General features: G+C 44.7%; 1 protein-coding gene across 4 annotated transcripts in view; it reads left to right on the top strand.

Moving 5' to 3' along the window:
- TDRD7 (tudor domain containing 7) overlaps positions 1-14,910 on the top strand; it is a 35,932-nt gene extending 21,022 nt beyond the window's left edge. For 3 of the 4 annotated variants that reach the window (XM_081176216.1, XM_081176218.1, XM_081176219.1), the window contains 9 exons: positions 881-992; positions 2,225-2,427; positions 2,517-2,651; positions 3,550-3,633; positions 6,018-6,152; positions 6,277-6,387; positions 9,666-10,141; positions 12,264-12,424; positions 13,335-14,910. In XM_081176216.1, coding sequence (XP_081032342.1) covers positions 881-992; positions 2,225-2,427; positions 2,517-2,651; positions 3,550-3,633; positions 6,018-6,152; positions 6,277-6,387; positions 9,666-10,141; positions 12,264-12,424; positions 13,335-13,555 — 1,638 coding nt within the window. In that variant the 3' untranslated portion in view covers positions 13,556-14,910. The remainder of the gene's footprint in view (positions 1-880; positions 993-2,224; positions 2,428-2,516; positions 2,652-3,549; positions 3,634-6,017; positions 6,153-6,276; positions 6,388-9,665; positions 10,142-12,263; positions 12,425-13,334) is intronic. The other variant, XM_081176217.1, reaches the window with a different exon arrangement.
- The last annotated feature ends 8,976 nt before the right edge of the window (positions 14,911-23,886 follow it).

Here is a 23,886-nt window from a genome sequence, read left to right as displayed (position 1 = left end):
CCTCTCTCTCTTGCCAGCTCTCACCTAAGATGTTGATGTCAACCCCCTACCCCTGATGCACTGTTCAGTCCCTCTTGGCTTCTTTGAGCTGAGGAGCTGAACAAGGAGGGAAATAGAGATCAGGTCATACAAGTGTTTGTGGATTTTACTGACTGCAATTCTGTCTGTATGAGAAGAAGAAGGGATCAGTAAGAGAGTGGCTACTGCCACATCCTCCTTGTTCATGGGCTCTCCCCAGCATACTGACAAGTGGTTATCTTCTCATCTATACACTCGGAAACATTAAACACTACTTGGATGACTTGTTCTTTATATATGTGGGGAAAGGCTTGTTGTGCCTCCGATGAAGGATTAGGATTTCTGCAACAAGGGCATTTCCCTGTATGGATAACATGGTAAGTGCCCTTCCATCAGCCTCAACTGTAAGTTGCGAATCTCCATGTGATTTCGTAGTATGTATGGCTTAGGATGGCAGCTTCAAATATGAAAACAAACATTCAATTTTTCACTGCATGGAGGCCTATAAGGAGGGATCTTGGATATTCAGGGCCAGATTCAGCTAACTAGTCCCACCAAGGACTTCCACTAATGAAGCAATGCTCCCCTACCCCGTTGGCTCTGCAGGGGTCAGGAAAACCCCTGGAACAGTGCACAGTAGGGAGGAGAGAACAAATAGCTCGATCAGACAAGCATAAATGCTTGCATTGCTGGAGCAAATCTAGCACTCTGCTGAATTTCTCCCTCGGGGATTTACAGTTAACTGCGAACTATGGCAGGAAAAAGAACAGGGCCAACACGTTGTAGCACCAGTAATGTGACCAATGAATAAGTCTTCCTTATATAACATGGCTGTGTCTTTCTGTCTTTGTTCCGTCACTAGGTATGCTACGTTGATTATGGCTTTAGTGAAACCATTGAGAATACCAGAGTGTGCAAACTAGCCAAACAATTCTATTCACTGCCGTTCCAGGCTTCAAAATGCAAACTAGCAGGTAAGAGATGCGCCTTAGCCTTCAGCATGACTACAGAAGCAGTTTGAATGTACTACAAACTAGGAGCAGGAAGGAAAGAAGGCTGTGCCTAACTCCAAATATTGCCAGCTGGGATTGTAAAGGACTGCCCCACCTGGCAGTGCCATCTTGCAGCTTTTATAGTAAAGAGTGGGTGCAACAACATAAAGAGTGGTGGGTCTTCCCTATGAATATGTTTCCTTGCAATTTGTACTTACTCCAGTGGAAGGTGTGTGTCTTTTTAAAAAACAAAAAACCTCTGGTATAGTAAAGTCTCATCTGGATTTTTTAGACGTGCATGTTCTTATTTGGTGCATTTTAACTTTGCAAACAGACATGACAGGAAACGATATTAGTGTATCCAGTGTGATGTAGCGGTTAGAGTGTTGAACTAAGACTGGGGAGGCTTGGTTTCAAATCCCCACTCATCCATGAAGCTCCCTGTGTGACTTGGGCTAATTGTAGGTTAGGCGGAGAGATTACATCACAGGGTTGTTATGAGAATAAAAGGGGAAGGAACTATGTATGTTGCCTTGTGTTCACTGGAGGAAAGGCAAGAAACAAATGTTTTTGTTGTTGTTTTTAAAAGTAAAACATTGCACAAGATGCATGGGACATTAATGACTGCACAGCCACTAGGAGTCTGAAATTAGAATTTCTTCTTTGTATTCCTTGAAAGAGCATCTCTCTGTTCTACAAGCATCTTTTTGTGGTGGGGGAGATGATAGCCCACATGAAGCATAGTGTGGTTTCTGCTTTTAAAATATAAGCCTATATCCCTGCAAACATTTTGATGATGTATCAATTACTGTGGGTAATTTCTCACATATTTTGTATAATTCTGATTTGCTAGGTCTGAGGAGGAAGCCTTAAGAGTACTGAAGCCCTGCCTTGTACCACTGGAAATCTTAATCAGCCACCTTTCTTTCTGGCTTGCATGCCTTCAAAAGGCATGCAAATACATTTTTAGAGTAGTAAGGGTTACAGATTTGCTTAAAGCAAGGAGCTCTAAGGCACAGGGAGACTCAGGTGATGGTGGTATACATTAGATGGACAAAATAAGCATCAAGAGAAATCAGGTCCACCAAACAAGTGGGACGCTCCCCCGTTTTTGCCATAAGCAATGATAGTCCAAGCAGCCATGCAGAGGCAAGAAGATCTCTTTCGGAGATGTCCGCAAAACCTACACTCTCCTCTTGACTGCCTTGCTTTAGGGTTAGAAGCCTTCTCGGACGACCCTGTGATGGTGAAAGTGGTGGAGTCTCAAACCTGTGGCAAGATATTTGCTGTCGAAATACTAGAGAAAAATGACATTCCCCTTGTCATCCTGTACGATACTTCAGGAGAGGATGACATCAACATCAACGCTTCTTGCCTGAAGGCACTTTGCGATAAATCTCTTGCGCTTCGCCTTCAGGTACTGTTTTCATCGGCTTGTAAAACCAGTAAGATGAGTTGAGAGCACTTAAGTTGCAGCATCCCAAATGCATGTTTTGTTTTTAACAGGTAGATGCGCTCTATACAAATGTCCGAGTAACCAATGTCTGTTCGGATGGAACTTTATACTGTCAAGTGCCATCAAAGGGCCTGACCAAACTCTCTGAAGCTTTGCAGAAGCTGGAAAATTACTTCCACCACAAGGTGAATCTTGCTTTTAATTTTGGTTGCCAACTGTACCTTCACAAAAGTCACCTAACAACCCCTTTGTTCCCAAATGAAGAATGCTAAGGTTCCTAATCAGTCATTCTTGCTGAGTGAACACCACACACTTTTGCTGTTCACATACTTACTAGCTGCCCAGCTGTTGTGTCTTGCAGCATTAAATATGTGCACCATGCAGTACTGCATATTTTCATACATGGAAATCCTTGTCATGTCAGGAAAAGTAGTTCAGTCCTGAAATCCCCAAAGCAATTTTCATGCTCGTGCCTTTTTACAAATAAATCCAGCTTGCGTTATCCAGACCCATATTGTGCAATAAAATAAGGATCCTCAGTAATAATTGTTGTTTTGTTTGATTAGGCCAACTATGCACTAGCCGTTTCAGGACAGGTGATCCCATAGAGCACAGTTTCCCAAATTTGGGTCTCCAGCTGTTGTTAGACTACAACTCCCATCATCCCTCACTTAGCAGGACCAGTGGTTGCAGATGATGGGACCTGTAGCCCAGAAACAGCTAGAGACCCAAATTTGGGAAAACCTGCGAAGAGCAACCCCAGAGGCATTTTTGTAGCACTGTATATGTCTAGAAAGTACAAGATGCATATTTTCGGAGATTGATAGTGATGCTTGTTCCTGGCTTCTGGTTGGTTCTTAATCGTTTCTCTGGTGCTTCCCTTACCAGAGTGGAAATATGAAGGTAACTCATCAATGTGTGTGCTAGTATTTTGGGGAAGAAATCTATATAGTGGAATTGCTGCAGGTAGGGTTAGGTATGTTCTCCCTTTTGGTAACTTGCTTGAGCTATACTGCACTCCTTACCTGCACATTTGGCTGCTGCATTGTGACTACTTAAAAAGACTTTGCTTCTTTGTTCCAGCAGGTAACAGAGCATTCGGTATCGCTCCCCTACTGTGGCAAGATCTGTCTCCTTAACTGTAAAGGAAAGTGGGCACGTGTGGAGGTAGGGCATGTGGTGTCACTAACAAATGAACTGCAAAAAATGTTCAAATATTCTAATTCTCTGATATTCTAAATGGGCTACTTATTTGTGCATTGAATTCTAGAATAAAATTTGGGGTTTTAGCTACCTTGTACTATTTAATGGGTTTAAGCATTGTCACTGCCATTAGTTAACAATAAGCGCACAGTTTGTTGCGGTTTTCATGAGCCGGTTTCTGGTGAAGCAGAATCCTGACAGTGCCATGGGATGGAACAGTCTCTCCCATTTCCCATATTATTATAGGAAAGAGTTTTAATTGAGTGAAGACTACTTCAAGCTTAAATATTTGAGAAACTGGCAGCTAGTGAAATAAGTAGAATGGAACCCAAATAAAAGCTAAAAACTAGTTGTGAAATGTTTGCTGATCTTTTGCTTGCTGCTTCTCAGAGATGGGTAGTAAGCTGCTGTCTGCAATTTATACTGATCTCAGCCTTGGGTTCAGTAGCTGACATGTCCTTCACCTTCAGATTTCTAAGAAGCTTGGTTCATTTTCGCTGTGAAAATATATACTGTATTTTTCGCCCTATAGGACGCACCGGCCCATAGGACGCACCTATTTGGGGGGGGGGGAGATAAAGAAAAAAAATTATCCCCCCCCCCAGCTCTGCTTCAGCGCGCTCCGGGCAGCAGGCAGCAGGCTGCTATCCGTAGCCTAGGGAGCCCTGCGGGAACTCTCACGGGCTCCCCAGGCTTGCTGATAGCTTCCTGAAGCCTGGAGAGCAAGAGGGGTCAGTGCTCACCGACCCCTCTCGCTCTCCAAGCTTCAGCGAAAGCCTGCATTCGCCTCATAGGACGCACACAAGATTTCCCCTTCATTTTTGGAGGGGGAAATGTGCGTCCTTTAGGGTGAAAAATACGGTATATAGGGCTCCCCACAAAGTGGGACTTGCATAGTTCAGGCTGTGAATGCCAAAGCAGTAGATGTTGTTGGATTCAGCTGTGCCAGCATCTAGATGGGGGACTTTTTTGTATTGTGCCCTGGTTTTGTTTCATTGCCTTGTATACGTACCTAAATGCGACACTGTGACATATTTATTTACTTTGAAAAGATGTTATTGGATTGCAGTCTGTGTCAGCCCCAGCCTACATGTCTAATGAGGAGAGTTGGATTCACCTGGAGGATCACAGGTTCCTTATCCTTGGTGTGGACCACTGGCTTGAACCTTTCTATCTTTCAATGGGAAAGAGTTCTGTGCTAATAAGATGCTTTAAGCCCAGAGCTTTCCAAACTTTTCAAGTTGGTGATGCACTTTTTGGACTTGCAACATTTCACAACACAGTTTTGCATCCTTTTGCGATACAGTCATTCAGTTTTATTAGCTAACGAGGTTAAATTTACCCCTTTCCAGCCCCTAGAGGAGCATGGGCAATGTTCGCATAACACACTGCAGCCAACACAGTAATGTGTCGCGGCACAGTTTAGAAAGCTCTGCTTTAAAAGTCAATCTGAATATGCATTATGCTGTCTAAAGAATTGCAGAGATGCTGACTAAGGCCCCAGCCTCAGGGTGCCCAGCGGCATGTGCACATGACATCGTGTTGCATGCACATGCTGCCGCTGCTCTTTGGCACCACTTCTGTGTTTCCACGACAGCGGGGAGGGGAGGGGAGCACGTCCGTGCCTGTAGTGGACCCCAACAGAGGCCCTGTGGGGGAGGCCCTGGTAATGCTGGAGAGCCAGAAGTCAGGCAGCAGGTGAAGGCTGGGCACCCACAGTGAAAGGTTTGTGGGTGCCCAGGCACCCAGGGCCCACTGGAATTGGCACCAGTGCAAGATTGTCTGGTGAATCTTAGGCGGCATAATGATCCTTGGACTGCCTAATTGCTTAAAGGACCATTCCCACCATGATCTTTCATAATGAGCTTTCAAAGTGGGCAACACATATTTCCTTTTAGACCAGGGCTGCTAACCTGGCCTGAGTCAGCCCACCCAAACAGATTTTTATGGCCCCCAAGACCCCACTGGTTTTGTTGGTAAAGCGATGGGGAAGTAGTGTGTGTGTGTGCATGCAAGAATGTGCATGCGGCAGTGTTGGGTGACCACACCTTTGCATGCAGCCTCTGGAAGGTTGGCCAAGGATGAATGCAACCCTCAGACACAAAATGGTCAGCCACTGTTACTTCATACAGGCTGGATTCAGTTCAGCAGGGATTCCCGCCTGCACTCCCCCAAAATTGGCTCTGGGGGGTATACCTTCAGAAGGGTATGCCAGGGAAGAGAAGAGAGTTGGTTCTACCTGGCAAGCTTCCACTGACTGAAGGATAACCTTAGCACAACACTGTATTCCACTCTGTGTTAAAATAGGTTTCTCCATTCTCGTATTTTGCTTCGTTTCCTTGATGCAGATAACCAGTGTTCATAGTAGCCGGGCTCTTGACGTACAGTTTATGGATACTGGAACAGTAGCATCTGTAAAAGTAGTAGAGCTGAGAGAGATTCCCCCGACGTTTCTGCGTGAAGTCATTGCAATACCACCTCAGGTATGAATTTTTGTTAATCACTTACTGTTCCCAGGAGCTTGCTGTGTAGACATCATCCGTGTTACCCACGTGCATTTCCGTGTAACCTGAATATCATTGTAATTATATTGTATGATCGTTTTAGGCAACCAAATGCTGCTTGGCTGACCTTCCTCTTAATATTGGCATGTGGACTCCAGATGCTGTGCTTTGGCTGAGAGACACAGTATTAAATTGTCCTGACTGCAGCATTAAGGTAAGAATACGCCCGTTCGTTGCTTAAAATTCAAGGATGTTCTTGAATGTCTCTTGCAAAGCCAAACTGTACCACTCTTAGTTTATGTGCTTTGCTTGTCGCAGTCATAAATGAAAGACGTTGATTGATGAACAGTTCCTTTTTGTAGCCACCATATCTCCATATGATATCGTCATGTACAGCTAACCCACAGGTCTTCATGAGAGCAGGAGGAATTGTGATAATGTAACAATTACATTTACAATATGATTCTGCTGCAGATATATATATTTTTTGAAGCAGAGTGTTAACCATAGATGTGCTCTCTAAGGGTTACCCGAGTCCATATTTTTCTCTGTTAAAAGCAGAGCAGCAGGCTTAGGTTGGAGCAGTGCAGTCCTTGGCTTCTTCCTTTTTGCTGATTTGAGAATTTCCCCAGAATTTTTGCACACCTTTTGTTCTCTTTGTGAACGTGCTTTCCTCCTGGGCACCTGAGTGTTTTCCTTCACACCCTTGTAATACTGTTTTCAAATTGAGGATGTTGGCATCATGATGTCGGGGAGCCCTAACACTGAGGTTCACAACTACCAGTCAAAAGAAATTTATCTTTCAGGAAACATGCTCACAGTGATCAGATTTTTTTTCCCTGTCTCCGTATTATTATTTTAAAGTGGTGGCCATGCAACACACTTCCATCTCATCCTAGACTTCAGTACCATGGCGGGTGTAATGAAAGCTAACTTAGAAAGTATAGTTTTGACTTGGAAGCTTAGAACAGTAGTAAAGACTGAGCTCTGGGCCAGAAAGTCCTGGGATTAAATCTCGCCACTTGCCACATTCTCTCTAGATGTCCGGTCTTCTTTAAGTCTTCACCCTGTCCCACCTGCAATATGGGGATACTACTGAATTGCACAGAATTTATTTAAGGTTTTCTGAGAATAGATATAGCACATTTTGAACACTCAAGTGACCTGTCTCCTCCTCGGAGCTCCTTTTCCCTCCTACTCCTGCCCATGTTACTGTTGACAGAGGTTTGCTACTTCAGTTACTCTCTGGCGGTGCTTACCAATGAATAAAACTAAGATCCGAGTGAATGAGTGTGTATTACTTCCTGGTCAGTGAATGATCTTCACAAACTCTCTGGGAAGGTAATCACAGTCTGCAAGAACCAAATACAAGCAGCGCTACACTGTTTGCTGTGTACAGTCAAACCTTGGTTGTTGGACGTAATCCGTTCTGGAAGCCCATTCGACTTCCGAAACGTCTAGCAAGCGAGGCGCAGCTTAGGATTGGTTGCAGGAGCTTACTGCACTCAAGCAGAAGCCGCGTCAGACATTCAGCTTCAGAAAAACTTTCGAAAACTGAAGCATTTACTTCCGGGTTTTTGGCGTTCGGGAGCCAAATCGTTCCAAAACTGAGGCATTCGGGATCCAAGGTTTGACTGTACTTTGGGAGTTCCTCATTGGTCTTGATTTTGGTGTTGATATGAGAGGGAATTTTCCATTTTGTCTTGAGGTTATGTTAAGAAGAGAAAAGGCATTGGCTTCAAAATGCTTCCCTGAGCAAATGATTTGATAAACCAGGGATCTGGTGTTGGGGTAAAAACTGGTATCTTACTCTGCTGCTCACTGGACTGTGTTTTTTCTGTTTTCCAGCCTATTTTAATGGGGCACTACTACTACTAATAATAATAATAATAATAGTAATTTATACCTCGCCCATCAGACTGAGTTGTCCCAGTCACTCTGGGTTGCTTCCACAAAAATACAAATAAAACAAAGCAAAGAGGGAAACAATCAAACATTAAAAGCTTCCTGAAGCAGGGCTGCCTTCAGATATATACAGTGGTGCCTCGCAAGACGAAATTAATTCGTTCCGCAAGTTTTTTCTTCTTGCGAGTTTTTCGTTTTGCGAAGCACGGTTTCCCATAGGAATGCATTGAAAATCAATGCGTTCCTATGGAAACCGCTTTCAGACCAGGTCTGGGGACAGTCTGTCCCCCGACCTCTTCTGAAGGCTGGGGGGGGGGGGACAAGGGCTTTTCTTCCCACCGCCAGCCTTCAGAAGGCTGTTCTGAAGGCTGGCGGTGGGAAGAAAAGCCCTTCTCCCCACCTCCCGCCCCGCAAGCTCCGGGGACAGGAGCGCTTTGCTGCCGACCGCCAGCATTTTAAAAGCCTCCGCTGTCCCAGGGCGATTTTAAAATGCTGGCGGGCGGCAGTGAAGTCTCCGCTGCCCCGGGGGCTTTTAAAATGCTGGGGGTCGGCAGCGAAGGGTTTCGCTGCCGCCCGCCAGCATTTTAAGATTGCCCGGGACAGCGGAGAAGTCTCCGCTGTCCCGGGAAAGGCAGGCGGGGGGGAGCAAAGACTTTTGCCCCCCGCCGGCTCTTCTGAAGGCCGGCGGTGGGCGAAAGTCTTTGCTCCCGACCGCCAGCATTTTAAAAGAGGTCCCCGGAGATTTCCCTATGGGCTTTCTTCTTGCGAAGCAAGCCCATAGGGAAATTCGTCTTGCGGAACGACTCAAAAACGGAAAACTCTTTCGTCTTGCGAGTTTTTCGTTTTGCGAGGCGTTCGTCTTGCGAGGCACCACTGTATGAAATTTTATATAGTTGCTTAACTCTTTGATATCTGCTGGGAGGGCATTCCACAGGGTGGGTGTGACTACTGAAAAAGCCTTCTGCCTGGTTCCCTGTAACTTCACTTCTCGCAGAGAGGGAAACGCCCGAAGGCCTTTGGAGTTGGACCTCAGTGTCTTGGCTGAATGATGAGGGTGGAGACTCTCCTTCAGGAAAGTGATGTCTCAGTAGACTTTAAATTTACTGTGGTCAATATTAGAACCCCTGTTATAGCATTTATCTAACAATGTACATTTGTATGCCATACCAGTACTGTCAAATCATTGGGAGAGCTGAGCGGTGGGAGGGTTCTGAGCACTATATTTACTGTAATGCAAGGGTGGCTAACCCAAACATTTGTCTTCCTTGACCATTGGGCATGCTGGTTGGGAGTGATGGAACTCGGATCTAGCAATATCTGGAAGGCCACAGGTTCACTTAAGACATAATATTAAGCTCCATTTTTTTATTGTAAGTTGCTTTGAGTATTTTAAAGAGAAGAAGAGTGACATAAACTTGATGTGTGTTTAGTAGTAGTACTTTCTCGTTTGATGGCCTACTCTTGGCGACGTTTCTAATGGTGCCAAGAGTTCATGCGTTAACATTTTCCTGCCACTGTTTTGAGTAAGAGTAAATTTGCTAGTAGGAATGTACTTTCTCTTTCTTTCTTCCCTCCTCCACTCTTAAGGTGGTTAAACTGGATGACAGGATTGCACACGTCTATTTATTTACGCCAAAGAGCTTTCCAGACCCAGACCATAGTATTAACAGGCGGATCACTAACGCAGACTTGTGGAAGCATCAGAAGGACGTCTTCTTGAGTGCCTTTCCTGGTAGCTCCCTCCCTGCAAAGGGGGAAACGAACTTACCAGAGACAGCAAGCTCAGGTGCCAAGATGGGTTTTGCTCCACGTGCTCCAGAGGGCAGCAGTGCTGGGACAGCCTTGACTACGCCTCCGCCTTTGCCGTTGCCAAAACCCCAGGAGCAGATGGATGTGTTCGTCACCTTGGCCTGCCATCCCGGTTACTTTGTCCTCCAGCCTTGGCAAGAGATGCACAACCTGGAAGTACTGATGGAAGAGATGCTTTTATACTACGGCAAAGCGGACGAGGGAACTACCGCTGTTGAAAAAAACAAACTCTATGCTGCTAAAGTGAAAAACATGTAAGTAGCTTTTCATCAATGGCACACGAGTGAAGTGGCCTGGATGCAACCCTGCGTACTTAAGGATCTCAGAGCCGTCTTTGTGTATTGGACCCAATCCCATCGGTTTAGACCAGCCTTTCTTGGGCCCAGTGGCCAGGAATGATGGGAGTTGTAGCTCAAGGGCATCTTGACACCCAAGGTTGAGAAAGGCTGGTCTCAACAGTGGCTAACCAAATCTCTCTGGGATGCTCGCATCCCTTCCTCTCCCCTACTGCTTGTCCTCAGCATTTGCAGTCTAGTGGTATATTGGCCCATAGCATTTAGCTCTGTTGGTTCAAGTTCCATCCTCCTCTCTCTTTCTGCATCAGTTTCCCTCTGCTGAAGACCTTGGTGCATCTTTGCCCCTACTAATTCCTGACTCCTACATGTTATTTCCTCTTGGGGGGCCATAACATTGTGGACAAATATCTGTGTACCTTTTCACCAATAACGTATGGAGAGGGAAGGGGAAGGAAGGAAACACACATCGGTATGTTGAGGAATATATACAGTGGTACCTTGGACGCTGGACACCTTGGCTCCCGAACAAATTGGCTCCCAAACGATCGAAACCCAGAAGTGTGTGTTCCGGTTTTCAAATGATTTTAGGAAGCCGAAAGTCCGGCGCAGCTTCTCATTGGCTGCAAGAGTGACCTGCAGCCAATCAGAAGCCACACTTTGGTTTTTGAACGGTTCTGGGAGTCGAACGGACTCCCGGAATGCATTCTGTTCAAAAACCATGGTACGGCTACACACACACACACACACACACACACACACACACTTCTTCTGTAATTTCAGTTAAATTAAAGTGAAAAAATAAGAAAGGAATAAAAAGGGTATTAAAATACAAAAAGAAAGGGGAAACGCTATAATTCTGTACCTACTTGTCTAATACAAAGGTATATAAGTGAAATTCTTTTAATACATGTAACATTTATTTATAAGATACTATCTTTTTATAAATGCATTACAAATACCATTATATTTGTCCATATACAATCTGTTGTTGTTATTAAGATTTGTAAACTGCCCTATACCTGTAATCTCAGGGCGGTTTACCACATAAAATTATATATATATATGTATGTATGTATGTATGTATGTATGTATAAAATACATAATAAAAATAAGAAGAAAAAAACCCCAATAATTGGGACATTCTCTCGCTCTCAATTCCCTTCCCCAAAACATGCAGCATTGCTAAATTGGAGATTTTGGGGAAGGGAATTGTGAGCTGGGGGAAGAACAGTTGGCTTGGCTGTGACCTTGAAGAGTGGCATTGCCAGCAGACAGAAGTTCTGCAGGAGTTGTGTGTCGGGGGGGGGGGTGTTTTTTAACAGTGCAGTGGGGAGAAGGAAACTACAGCAGCTCAGAGTGCCAGGCAGTAGCGGACCTGGAAGGCGAATAAAGCACCAACTTAAGCAAAAACCCTGAAACAGAAAGAAAAGTACCCTCACTTTTTAGGAGGGAAAAAGTGAGTCTTATAGAGCAAAAAATACGGTACTTGCTGAGCCAACCTGGCCATATACCTGGTGGGGAAGAGGAAGCTCTCTTCCTCAAGGTGGGGCAAATACTTCCCTTCTGGGCGAGAAAAGCAAGACTGAAGGGGTTTGACTTCCTGAAGCCACAAAAGAGGTTCTTAAACGGCAGGAATAAATTAATACATGCTTGTAGGGTGCATTCTAGGGGGTGCAAGCAGCCGTTCAGACGTCAGAATGGAGCGAGAGGGGCCTGTCCCTATCATAGTGGGGTTACCTGGCTTTATACGAGGATCCCATGTGACACTTTGTCCCTGCTTTTAATTAAAATCAGGGCCCCTCTGTCTCAGAAAGCTCCTGTTTGTCCTCTGCGTGTGACGGGTATCATAGCAACTCTTGATTTGTGTGATTTAAAAAAGGCACTTAACTATATTAATAGTAATTGATTACTTATAACCAGCCCTTCTGACTGGGTTGCCACAGCCACTCTGGACGGCTTCCAATGTAATATAAAAACACGGTAAAACTAGCAGTTTTTAAACTTCTGTCCATGTTACTGGACACTTTATCTTAAATGCTTTGTGTCTGTACACTCTCCAAACGCCTCCTTTGTTTCTTAGGTGGCACAGAGTGCTAATAAGAGGAATGTTGGCCAATGGCCTGGTGTCCATTTATGAACTGGACTATGGTAAACATGAGCTTGTCGGCATCCAGAATGTAAAGCCTCTGCAGGATATTTTCAGAAAATTGCCATTTCAGGCCATAACAGCCCAGCTTGCAGGTAGGTGATCTATCGCCCAAAACCGGTTTGAAGTCCATATCCTGATATTAGTTTCATGGGTTTTTTTGACCTGATAATGTAACGCAAGTCATGATGTATGTAAGGGCTGGGCGAAATATCATCCATAACCAGTTGAAGTCCATATTGTGATACCGGTTGCAAATTTTTTTAACGGGCAGTATATTTCAAATCATGGTGGGAGGGTGTGTGCTATGCAAAAATGACAACGGGGGGAAACTGTGAAGTCAGCCAATGCCTCTACATAGCTCCATCCTTGTTGCAGACAATGTGACCTATCACAATTTTTAGCTGGTGAGATATCGCAATCCTGTAACCAGATATTGCCCAGCCCTAGTAGATGATTGAGATGATGGTCCTGGATGTAATTAAAACTACAACACCCCTAATCTGAGTATAGTAAATAACATTTGGTTCTGGGAAGTTAATGAAACTTCACCATCTGCCTTGAAATAATCCCAAATTGGTACACTATAAATAATGTTTTAACACTCAAAGAAGCAATTTTTGCTCTTCCGTTAAAATGTATGTTCAGTAGGACTGTCTGCTGTATGACATTTTGAAAAGTCATAGCTATGTTACCGTCTTATGAGACATGTAGCTGGTTCAGCCAAGCTTCTTGTTGTTGTTGTTGTTGTTGTTGTTGTTGTTGTTGTTGTTGTTTATTTTAATAATTATATTATTACTAATGTAGGCTCAGATTAAGTAAAATGATGAGGCGTAGTTATATAGAAAATCTGTGACTGACAGCAAAGCCGTAATTGACTGCTTTCAAACTCTCCAGATCATGAGCTTTCAAATGGCTTGCTGCCTAGACAGGTCCAGTAGCTTTCAACTTACGCCACTGTTCTGTGGCTACATGTTAACTTGCTTTTGTGCTGCTTTCCTCTAGGAACAGAGGGCAAGCAGTGGTCTGAGGAGGCCTCAGTAGTCTTCCGAAATCATGTTGAGAAGAAAGCTTTGGTAGCGCAGGTGCAAGCAGTTATCGACGGGGCTAATCCATGGGAGCGCAAAGCTGTCGTCTACTTAGTTGACACATCACAACCGGACACAGATATCTGGATTCATGATATTATGACCCAGTATTGTATGGAGATTTCAAAGGCAAATTAATGCTTAACAAAACCTTCATTAATATCAGCAATAAGAATGTTAACATAGCTGTGACCATTTGTGGTTTTGCTTCGGATTTTTTGCACTGTTGAATGCTAGAATGTTAACTGTATAAATAAATTTATCTTAACTTATTCTATTGGAACAATTGCCTTCTAGGAGCTAAGTCTAAAGGTAACCACCTTTCATCAGCTCGCTAGGTGGCAGCCCCCGAGACAACTTTATCTGCTTTGTGGTGAACCTATTTTAATGGCATCTCCCATTTAAAAGATCTAAGAGCGGATATGAGGAAAAACCTTGGAAGTGCTGGTGACAGTCAGTGTAGACTGCATAAATTAGATTAACCAGTGGTCTTAATTCCTTATGAGACACATTCATATGATCACGGCTATGCCTGAGGATGTGATCTTGATTATGGAAACCATACAGTAAAATGCCGTCAACCTTTAAAATTGAGATTGAACATTCCCGACTCTGTAGAATAGTGGCCCTTGAAAATGATAGGCTGGGGCAGGGATCTACATTGATTATAAGCCATCCACACTACTGCTTTTCCTCCATATATTTGGCTCTTCCCCATCCCAATTAATAAGCCTGGTTCAGCCAATAGTAGTTACAAAAAATATGCAGAAACAACATCATTCCTGAACTCTTTCTTACAAAGCCCATTTATATAACCTGACTGCAGTGGCCTCTGTGGCTCCTGGTAACTGTGTACATCTCGCACGGTTATGGTGGATTGTTATGGTTATCAGGCTATTGATGTATATCATTACTTGAAAATCGGGCTCCTGGCATGGCTTACATTTATCCATAACAGGACGGTCCCTATCCTCAGACATACATTCTAAGAAACAAATGAAAGGAAAAGTGATTCAGAGGGAGGAGGAGAAAACCAAACTCTGGCACTGTCTAGTTTGTTGCAGAGTTCTTGTAATGACCAGCTGGAATGGGGGAAAAGTCAAAAGTTGCTGGTCTTTCATCAGAGCTGATGGAGAGGCCTTGTAATCACATCTCTCCCTCTCTGCAGGTTGACAAAACAACTGCTGAGGGAGGAGCCCAGTGGAGCTGGGAATGTAATGTATAAATACATTTTGGAGCTGTAGAGCAGGGAAAGGGAACTTGGCCCAGTATTGGGAGGAGAAACTGTTCATTAAAACTCTCTCCAACTTGGTTTCATGGAATCATTTTGCTAATGTTTACTTGTGTAAAGCCCATGTAACTCAATGGGGCTTAATTCTGATTGGACATACATAGAACTGCACTGTTTAATTTTGGGTCTTTTCTTCCCACGGACGCCTTTTTAAAACCTTTGGGTCTGGTTCTGAATAAAGCACCTTGGGTTTTGCAAGACATTCTTTGGTGTGTGTGTGTTTTTCATCCAACCTTTCCCCTCTCATTTCTGCCTAAATATAGGATTGCATAGAAGAACACACTGAGGTTGGTGTTGTTTTTTATAGCAAGCTTGATTCAACCATTGCCCTTTCTTTGGAGCAGTATTTATACCTACACCTCTTCCTGCCCATTAGGGGAAATAGGAAGCCCCGAACATAGATTTTTTTAGATGTCCTTTTTATGCTGAGATTTGTAGAGACACCATTGACCCTTTGCTGAAGAGGCTCACCGATCTTCCAGACAAGTCTAAACTTAATTCTCTCCTCTTAGGCAAAGATCACAAGACAACCTGGCTGGTAGCCAGATTCTGTGCCCAGATTTGTAGGCACAGATCATCCTCTAGAATAAAATAGCTTACTAGGGAAAAGCTGAAGTCACCCTTTGGGGTGCCTCAGGGTCAATTTTTATGGTAGCCCAAAACTCAGTTGTATGGATGTATGTATATATCTCAATTTTAACTCATAAGCTATTGTTTCAATCTGCTCTAATTGTATATTTTACCTTTATGAACACTGTCATTATTGTGTTATGCGAGCTGGTCTTTGATCATAATAAAAATTATCTTACCCTATCTTACCTACACCTCTTAAACAAAATGAGCTGTTCAAGGAACAACCCACCGCACTCTTCCAAAAGGGTTTCTGTTATATACAGTGGTGCCCCACAAGACGAACGCCTCGCAAGACGGAAAACCCGCTAGACGAAAGGGTTTTCCGTTTTGGAGGCGCTTCGCAAAACGAATTTCCCTATGGGCTTCCTTCGCAAGACGAAAGCCCATAGGGAAATCTCCGGGACAGCGGGGAAGCGCAGCGCTTCTTCCCCACTGTCCTCGGACCTCCTCCGAAGGCTGGCGGTGGGGCGGAAAGCCCTTCTCCCCGCGCCAGCCTTTGGAAGGCTCCTCCGAAGGCTGGCAGTGGGGCGGAAAGCCCTTCTCCCCGCGCTAGCCTTCGGAAGGCTCCTCCGAAGGCTGGCGGTGGGGAGAAAAGCCCTTCTCCCCGCGCCAGCCTTCGGAAGGCTGTCCTGAAGACTTGCGGTGGGAAGAGGGTTTTCCTTCCCACCGCCAACATTCAGAATGCTGTTCTGAATGTTGGCGGTGGGGAGGAAAAACCCTCCTCCCACCGCAAGCCCCGGGAACAGAGGAGAAGCGCTGCGCCCCTTCCCCTCTGTTCCCGTACCTGTCCTGAAGGCTTGCGGTGGGGAGAAAAGCCCTTCTCCGCACCGCCAGCCTGGCAAGCGGTTTCCATAGGAACGCATTAATTGATTTTCAATGCATTCCTATGGGAAACCGTGCTTCGCAAGACGAAAAACTCGCAAGAAGAAAAAACTTGCGGAACGAATTAATTTCGTCTTGCGAGGCACCACTGTATTTAGCTGTGGCCCCCACTAGAATGGCAGGTGCCAATAAGTGGCAAAATAAGCAGCTGTTTTGAATTTGTGAAATCCAAGAAGCACCCCAGAACAGGAATTTCAGGGAACGAGAAACATTAGCGGCAGCTATGATTCTCTCCCTTCTCAAAGAATTTTGCCTTGCTCTGAAATTCAGTCAAATCAAAACAAGAAAAGTCCGTATCAAACTGGGGCATGGGAGAATACCAAAGCTATTTTCTGATCTTACCAGGTGAAATCCTAGCCACATCGCAGAGGTGGCCCTTGCAAAATCTATTAGCAAGTTTCTTTTTGAAGAACTCTGGGTGATGTTAGCACTTAGTGCAGAACAGGGTTTGTTTGTTTGTTTGTTTATAAAGTGGAAGTCAGATCCAAAATGGGCAGGTAGAAGGAGCCAGAGGCAGTTCAGAAAGAACATCGGGGGAGTTCAATCATTCAAGTCATGCAAAAAGTTGTTCTGTGTTAGGTAATAGAAAAGGATGTAGCCCAGACCCTGATCAAGTATACCCATTTCTCTCACCCTGCCAACGACCCTTCCTGCAGACTCCACTGCTCCATGTATTCACCAATGCTTCTAGAAAAAAGGAAATAGTTCTAGAACATGGTTCTAGTCCTGTGGTGTTGCAATAAGGGTGGTGTGATAGGAATTTTATGGTCGTAAAGGTAAAGGTACCCCTGCCGCCAGTCGTGACCGACTCTAGGGTTGCGCGCTCATCTCGCTCAAGAGGCCGGGAGCCGGCGCCGTCTGAAGACACTTCCAGGTCACTTGGCCAGCGTGACGAAGCTGCAACTGGCGAGCCAGCACCAGTGCCGCACACGGAAACGCTGTTTACCTTCCCGCTATAAAGCAGTACCTATTTATCTACTTGCATTTAGAGGTGCTTTCGAACTGCTAGGTGGGCAGGAGCTGGGACCGAACAACGGGAGCTCACCCCGCAGCGGGGATTCAAACCACCGACCTTACGATCAGCAAGTCCTAGGCACTGAGGTTTTACCCACAGCGCCACCCGCGTCTTAGATATATGGTAATATTCATAAGTGTACCAACCAAACACATACATAGATCAGCACAGGAAGACCAACCTGGAACCATTTTGATTCCTAAAACTGAGCAAATGTTTTCTCTGCAAGGTCAAACTGGAAAAGCCTCCCCATTGTCTTTTCCTTCACAAATCCTGTCTGAAGGGTATGTCTGTGTTTGAATAGGGTGTGAGCCTGTGACCCGGCCCAGGAACTAAGTATTTATCACTACAAAAGACTGGCCAGGCTCCCCAGGCAATCCAATCAAGTAACCTGCCAGACAGAAGATAAATAACGACAAGAGAGAAACAACATTCAAATGTTCTGTTTTAGACCGCCTTTTTTGTGATGTAGGTATGATGTATCTGAGGGGTGGTCTTAGGTTACAGCCCTTCTGTGATGTATGTATGATGTTTCTGGGGGTGGTCTTGATCTACAGGGTGGCAATTTCAAAAATCTTTATAAGGCCTTGCACACCATTTTTCTGGGTCTTCCTTCTGCGGGTGAGGGGAGCACCCTGTTGCAACAGATCAATAAAGATCAGGCTTACTAGCTGCTTTGCTTCTCAATATTCTCTGGTTGGCCTCTGTTATTCTCTCCTACCAATAGGGAACCTACGTAGGGACTCTATATGGGCTCTTGGATACCCCATAAGGGAAAAGGGCAATTTTTGTTTACAACAGTGGGAAGCCAGAAATATCCAGTATGGCATTCCTAACATGGACCTTAATGGAGTCAACATGGATGTGAAATATTTGTGTCCCAAATGCACAAAATTATTAAAGCAGTTTGGATGTCTTCTGTCTAGGTTCCTCACTGTAATGAGAGGCAGCCACAAGAGACACAAAGGAATTACGAGTTCTCAACTCTCCCAAGAACCCCCTTTCCTCCAAATCCCAGTCCTGAGGAGCTCCTTCCACTCTGCGTCGATTTCTAAAGGCCGTGGGATTTGACACTCACCAAGAAAGGATTATGCACACATGCAGAAAAGGCATAGGTGCATTGTAGCCGCGCATGCTTTGAGCATGAATTATAATCACATACCACTCGGCAGTTGTAGATTTTCCTATAAGACCACTACTAAAGGTAAAGGTAAAGGTACCCCTGCCCGTACGGGCCAGTCTTGACAGACTCTAGGGTTGTGCGCCCATCTCAATCAAGAGGCCGGGGGCCAGCGCTGTCCGGAGACACTTCCAGGTCATGTGGCCAGCGTGACAAAGCCGCATCTGGCGAGCCAGCACAGCACACAGAAACACCATTTACCTTCCCGCCAGTAAGCGGTCCCTATTTATCTACTTGCACCCGGGGGTGCTTTTGAACTGCTAGGTTGGCAGGCGCTGGGGCCAAGCAACGGGAGCCCACCCTGCCATGGGGATTCAAACCGCCAACCTTTCGATCGGCAAGCCCTAGGCGCTGAGGCTTTTACCCACAGCGCCACCTGCGTCCCATAAGACCACTACTAGCGGTGGGCAAATCTGTCAATTTCTGTTTCTCTCACTCTCTCATTTTCCTATTCTTCAAGTTCTCCACATTTCCACATCAGTTTGCAAATTGTTTTTTTCTCTCTCCAAAAAAGTCATCTTGAAAAAATGATCAGTATTTTTGTGTGAATTTCTTTTACTGTGCACATTTTTCCCCAAATTCTCCAGCCAAGTAATGTGTACAAAAAAAATGCAAATAATATGGTGAATTGTGCATGAAAATGCATATATTACTAGAGGCTCTCCTGCTGATCTTGAAAGAGTGGAGTTACTCGCGTGATCTATCTTATTATTACACGTATCTCTCTCCTCTACAAAGAATAGAGGCAATTTTTCTGAAGCCGTACTGGCTCTCCTACAGGAGAAGTGAACCAAAACATTCTATGCTCAGTTGAGGCAAGCACAGTTCACCAGGGGGCACTATTACCCTTTCGAAGGAACTTGATTCAGGACCATCCTTGGCTCAAAGTTCTTGCTCTGGGCTCTTCGGCGCCGCTCCCCAAAAGCCACATTTTCCAAATCTGTTTTGTGCGTTGTTCCATACCTATGGGAGTTGTTTGCTGTTCTTGCATTCCATTGTATTTCAGATCAACAGTCGTGTTGCTCATCTAAAAAAACTCGCCCATGGACCCTTCATAAAACCCACTCCCTCTTTCCAGAAGAAATAAGGAAAACACCTGGTCTCTGCTTTCTTCCCTCTTCCCTATATTTTGGGGGTGTTGTAAGTCTGCTGCTATTTGGACTGGACTTCATTTCCATGTCTAGCTAACAATACGATTCAGAGATCATCAATCCTGCTATCAGCTCTATAACCCATGCAGGTGATGCGCTCTTAGTCCATTGCTGCTCTAAAGGAGGAGGGAGAGGCACTTCTGGGGAAGCAGTGGATCTGTGTCATTTGCTTTCTAGTGGTGAAGCTTTTGCCAGATTGTGACAACCGGTCTCAGAAGGGACAATAGCACATTGTGTGACTTTTCTGGTGGGTTTGTCATTCTCTTACAACATTCCTCCCCTCTCAGGTGAGTAAAGGAAAATATACCCTGTGGTCCTGACTGACTAACACACCCAACAACTCGGCCTACTCAGAAGCAGGTCAAAGGGACTTCCTCTCAGGTAAGTGTGTTCCTTCCTGCCTGCACCACTTGCTACCTTGCATATGTAGTAAGGGTAAAGATTACTGGGAAATGATACATAATGAATTGAAAAGGATGTTTAAAATAACCTTGGGGGACGGGACCCAGAAGCTTTTCTTTTGGGAATTATAGGTACAGAACTACCTAAATGGTAAAGAAATTTATTTATGTATGCGACTACAGCAGCAAGAATGCTACTTGCCCCAAAGTGGAAAGAAGCAAAGGGAGAATGGATACAAAAACTTATGGAATATGCAGGAATGGCAAAACTTACCAGAAGAATAAGAAATCAAGATAACAAATTTATTATAAAAGAATGGAAATGGTTTATTGAATAATTACCGATAAATTGCAAACAGATAAAAACATTGGCAGGATTATTGTAATAACCTGCAGTTTCATAAGAGTATATATTTAAGACGCAGGTGGCGCTGTGGTCTAAACTACTGAGCCTCTTGGGCTTGGCCAATCAGAAGGTTGGCGGTTCGAATCCCCACAACGGGGTAAGCTCCCATTGCTCTGTCCTGGCTCCTGCCAACCTAGCAGTTCGAAAGCACACCAGTGCAAGTAGATAAATAGGTACCGCTGTGGTAGGAAGGTAAAAAGCATTTCCGTGAGCTCTGGTTTCTGTCACGGTGTCCCGTTGCGCCAGAAGCGGTTTAGCCATGCTGGCCACATGACCCGGAAAGCTGTCTGTGGACAAACGCCGGCTCCCTCTGCCTGAAAGTGAGATGTGCGGTGCAACCCCATAGTCACTTTTGACTGGATTTAACCGTCCAGGGGTCCTTTACCTTTACCTAGATTTCAAGTAGATAATGAATTGAGCAAATTAAGTGAATTTGGATATGCAGAAGATATTTTAAAAATTAATTTAAGGAACTGCAGAAAGAGGGGGAAGGAAGTAAAACTCTGAAATGTCAAAATGTCTGTATAATTAATAAAATGTATAAATTTGAAAATTATATATAAAAAAACTTGCTACCTTGCATCTAGCATGCAGGGGCCTGGTGGAGGATGGAAGTGACACAGAGGAGGAGTTAATAGACAGGGGGGAATGGGATAACCCCAAAACCTTGAAATTACAAGTGCACGTTACACAGCACAGTGGCATGCAATTGATTTAGAAATGTTTTTTGTGTTATTGCTGAAAAGCGGGTTTTAGCGCTGGGGGGGGACGACAGTGGGGATAACCCCTAAGCTAAATAACAGCACAGGGAGTGAACTAAGTGCATGAATAGTTGTGGCTAAGCCTCGGCTAACAGAAGATCATATCTTCTTTCTTCTCTGAAATCCTTTGCAGCCCCACCTTTCTAACTGAATAGGTGGTTGCCACTTCCTAAGCAAACACTTTCTCACAGCCACATGCCTAAACCACATCCTAATGCCAATGCAGACTGCCCTGTGTTAATTCTGAGCACGTTGACACTAAGCAGGCACCTGATTCTGCTACCTCTTGGTCTCTGGGTTCTCCCAGATGGGGGCTGAATATTGCAAACTGATCATTGGCAGGTGACACATTTTTCGGTAACTTTTCGGGTTTCCCACCCAAAATGTAAATCTGGATTAAATGGCTGGGGGTGGGGGGAGGATAGTGGCTGGCATTTTGATTCCAGCAATGCTGTGAAAAGCCTGCATGCACAAGAAGCATAGATACATGTCTGGATCGTTATTTGGGCAGTGTGGGATAGAGAGGGAGAGAGAGACAGAGAGAGATAGAGAGGGATAGAGAGAGATAGAGAGATAGAGAGGGATAGTGAGACAGAGAGACATAGAGAGGGATAGAGAAATAGAGAGGGAGAGAGAGACATAGAGAGATAGAGAGGAATAGAGAGAGTTAGCAGTTGCATTAGAAGTAAACATGGACACCGCAGGGATTTGAACCCCGTCCTGGGAACCAGGAGAGCCGATCACCAGTGGGTTTTTTTTTGTTTTTTTTTTTGAGCAATGCAACAAGGGGAAAAGCAAAACCTGAGAGAACCTTAAGAGGTTAAGAAGAGCTCTTTGGAGAGACCTGTGGAGAGACCAGCAGAAAAGAAAATGAGGAAAAGGAGAGAGCAATACCAAAGACATTGTTTTGAAAACAGACGACTGAGTGGTGGAATGTGAACTTACCTAAAGCAGCACTGTCCTAAAGCTGGTGACTCTCACTTCAAGAACAGTGAACTCTGGGAAGCCTGAAGGAAAGAGGAGCTGGAACAAAAGAAGAGGTCTTCTCCTACCTGCAGGCGAGCCTCATTGTGGTGACACAGAATAGGGCCTCTTCTGACGACTCTGATGTCACCCCAACCTGAAAGAATCTTAGCACAATGAGTTGCAGACAGAACACAATAGAGATTTTCTCCCTGGCCAACCAAGGGATACTCACCTAAATGTCCTTCAGTCATGGAATACCATTTTGTCCGCCATTTTATTTGAAGGTGGATGAGCCGTTAATCTAGAGGGGCAGAACAGAGACACCTAGAATCACTAGTTTGTCCCCAGTCACCTTCCACCAATCTTACAGAAAATGAGATTTAAAACAAACAAACAAAAACAGCTGAGGGTGTACCACCTTATGCTGAAGTTCTGCACTTGCGGACCACTGTTTGTTAACAGCAAGAACGGTAGAGGAAATTAACCTCAAATTAGAAAAGGTAGTGTCCCTCTTGGCTGAGTTGGCGCTGTTGGCAACCCGGAACAGTCCTATTGCCACCCAAGAGTCTGGCTCTTAACAAGATCTTCAAACTCAGGGGTGTAGCTGTTCTTGTGCCAGAACCCGTAAAACCTCTTACAGAAAGAATAACAAACATGAAAACAGCAAACTAATCCTGCAAAGCTCTCAAGTAGTTCTCAATGTTTACCCTTTTAATGGTCTGCTCCCTTTCTGGGATTCAGTCGCAAGTGCAAAGCGAAATTTCAAACTGTTGCTAAACATCCAGCGCGACAATCTTACCATGGTAAACCTGCTTTCATCGGACTCTCAGCATTTTAGGCTTTTATTATCATTCTCTGATTCATTTATTCCAAAACTACTTCTGAAATACAAGACCTGCCTACAGGATTATTATAAAATTATCTTGAGGCATGTTTTTAAAGACACAGAATTAAAGCCTTTACTGCCGAATCTTCTGTGCAGTTGGATCAATCCAAGCCCTCATCATCAGCGGGCATTTGCCAAAGGTTTAAGGCACAAACCCCAGTGCCACTAAGGCAGGTTCCGGGTAGAGAATTTGGCCAAAACATCCCCCAGGACAGAAAACCTTCTGAGTTTAATGGCCAAGCACACAAAGAATGCTTGCCCAACTCACCTGTGTCAAAAATCAGTTCTTCTACCAGGACTTTGGTAGATCTCGAAATCCACCACTCACCATCTTCACAGAAAACAGATCATCCATTGCCAGGCGTTGCCCCACCCGAGGAAAGCATTACACCAAGACTGCCAGAGACAGACTTAATTACCGTATTTTTTGCTCTATAAGACTCACTTTTTCCCTCCTAAAAAGTAAGGGGAAATGTGTGTGCCTCTTATGGAGCAAATGCAGGCTGCGCAGCTATCCCAGAAGCCAGAACAGCAAGAGCGATTGCTGCTTTCACTGCGCAGCGATCCCTCTTGCTGTTCTGGCTTCTGAGATTCAGAATTTTTTTTTTCTTGTTTTCCTCCTCCAAAAACTAGGTGCGTCTTGTGGTCTGGTGCGTCTTATGGAGCGAAAAATACGGTACTTTGGACTCCGATCCCCTGAAAGCCACAAACAACTGAACACTACTGCTAATGGCTGGCAATCTGGACAAGTCTGTCAAACAACCCCAGAAAGAACAGCACGTCAAACACCTCAAGAATGGTTGTGTTATAACTGAGACAGAGGAAGAGCTGACTACAATCTGCCCTCCACAATGAAGCCAAATCGCCGGCAACGAGAGCAGCCTAAATATTATCTTA

This window comes from Podarcis bocagei (genome assembly GCF_964188305.1).
Source record: "Podarcis bocagei genome assembly, chromosome: 17".
Taxonomy (NCBI): Eukaryota; Metazoa; Chordata; class Lepidosauria; order Squamata; family Lacertidae; genus Podarcis; species Podarcis bocagei.
Note: the sequence above shows the minus strand (reverse complement) of the source record. Positions and strands in the feature narration are given on the sequence as shown.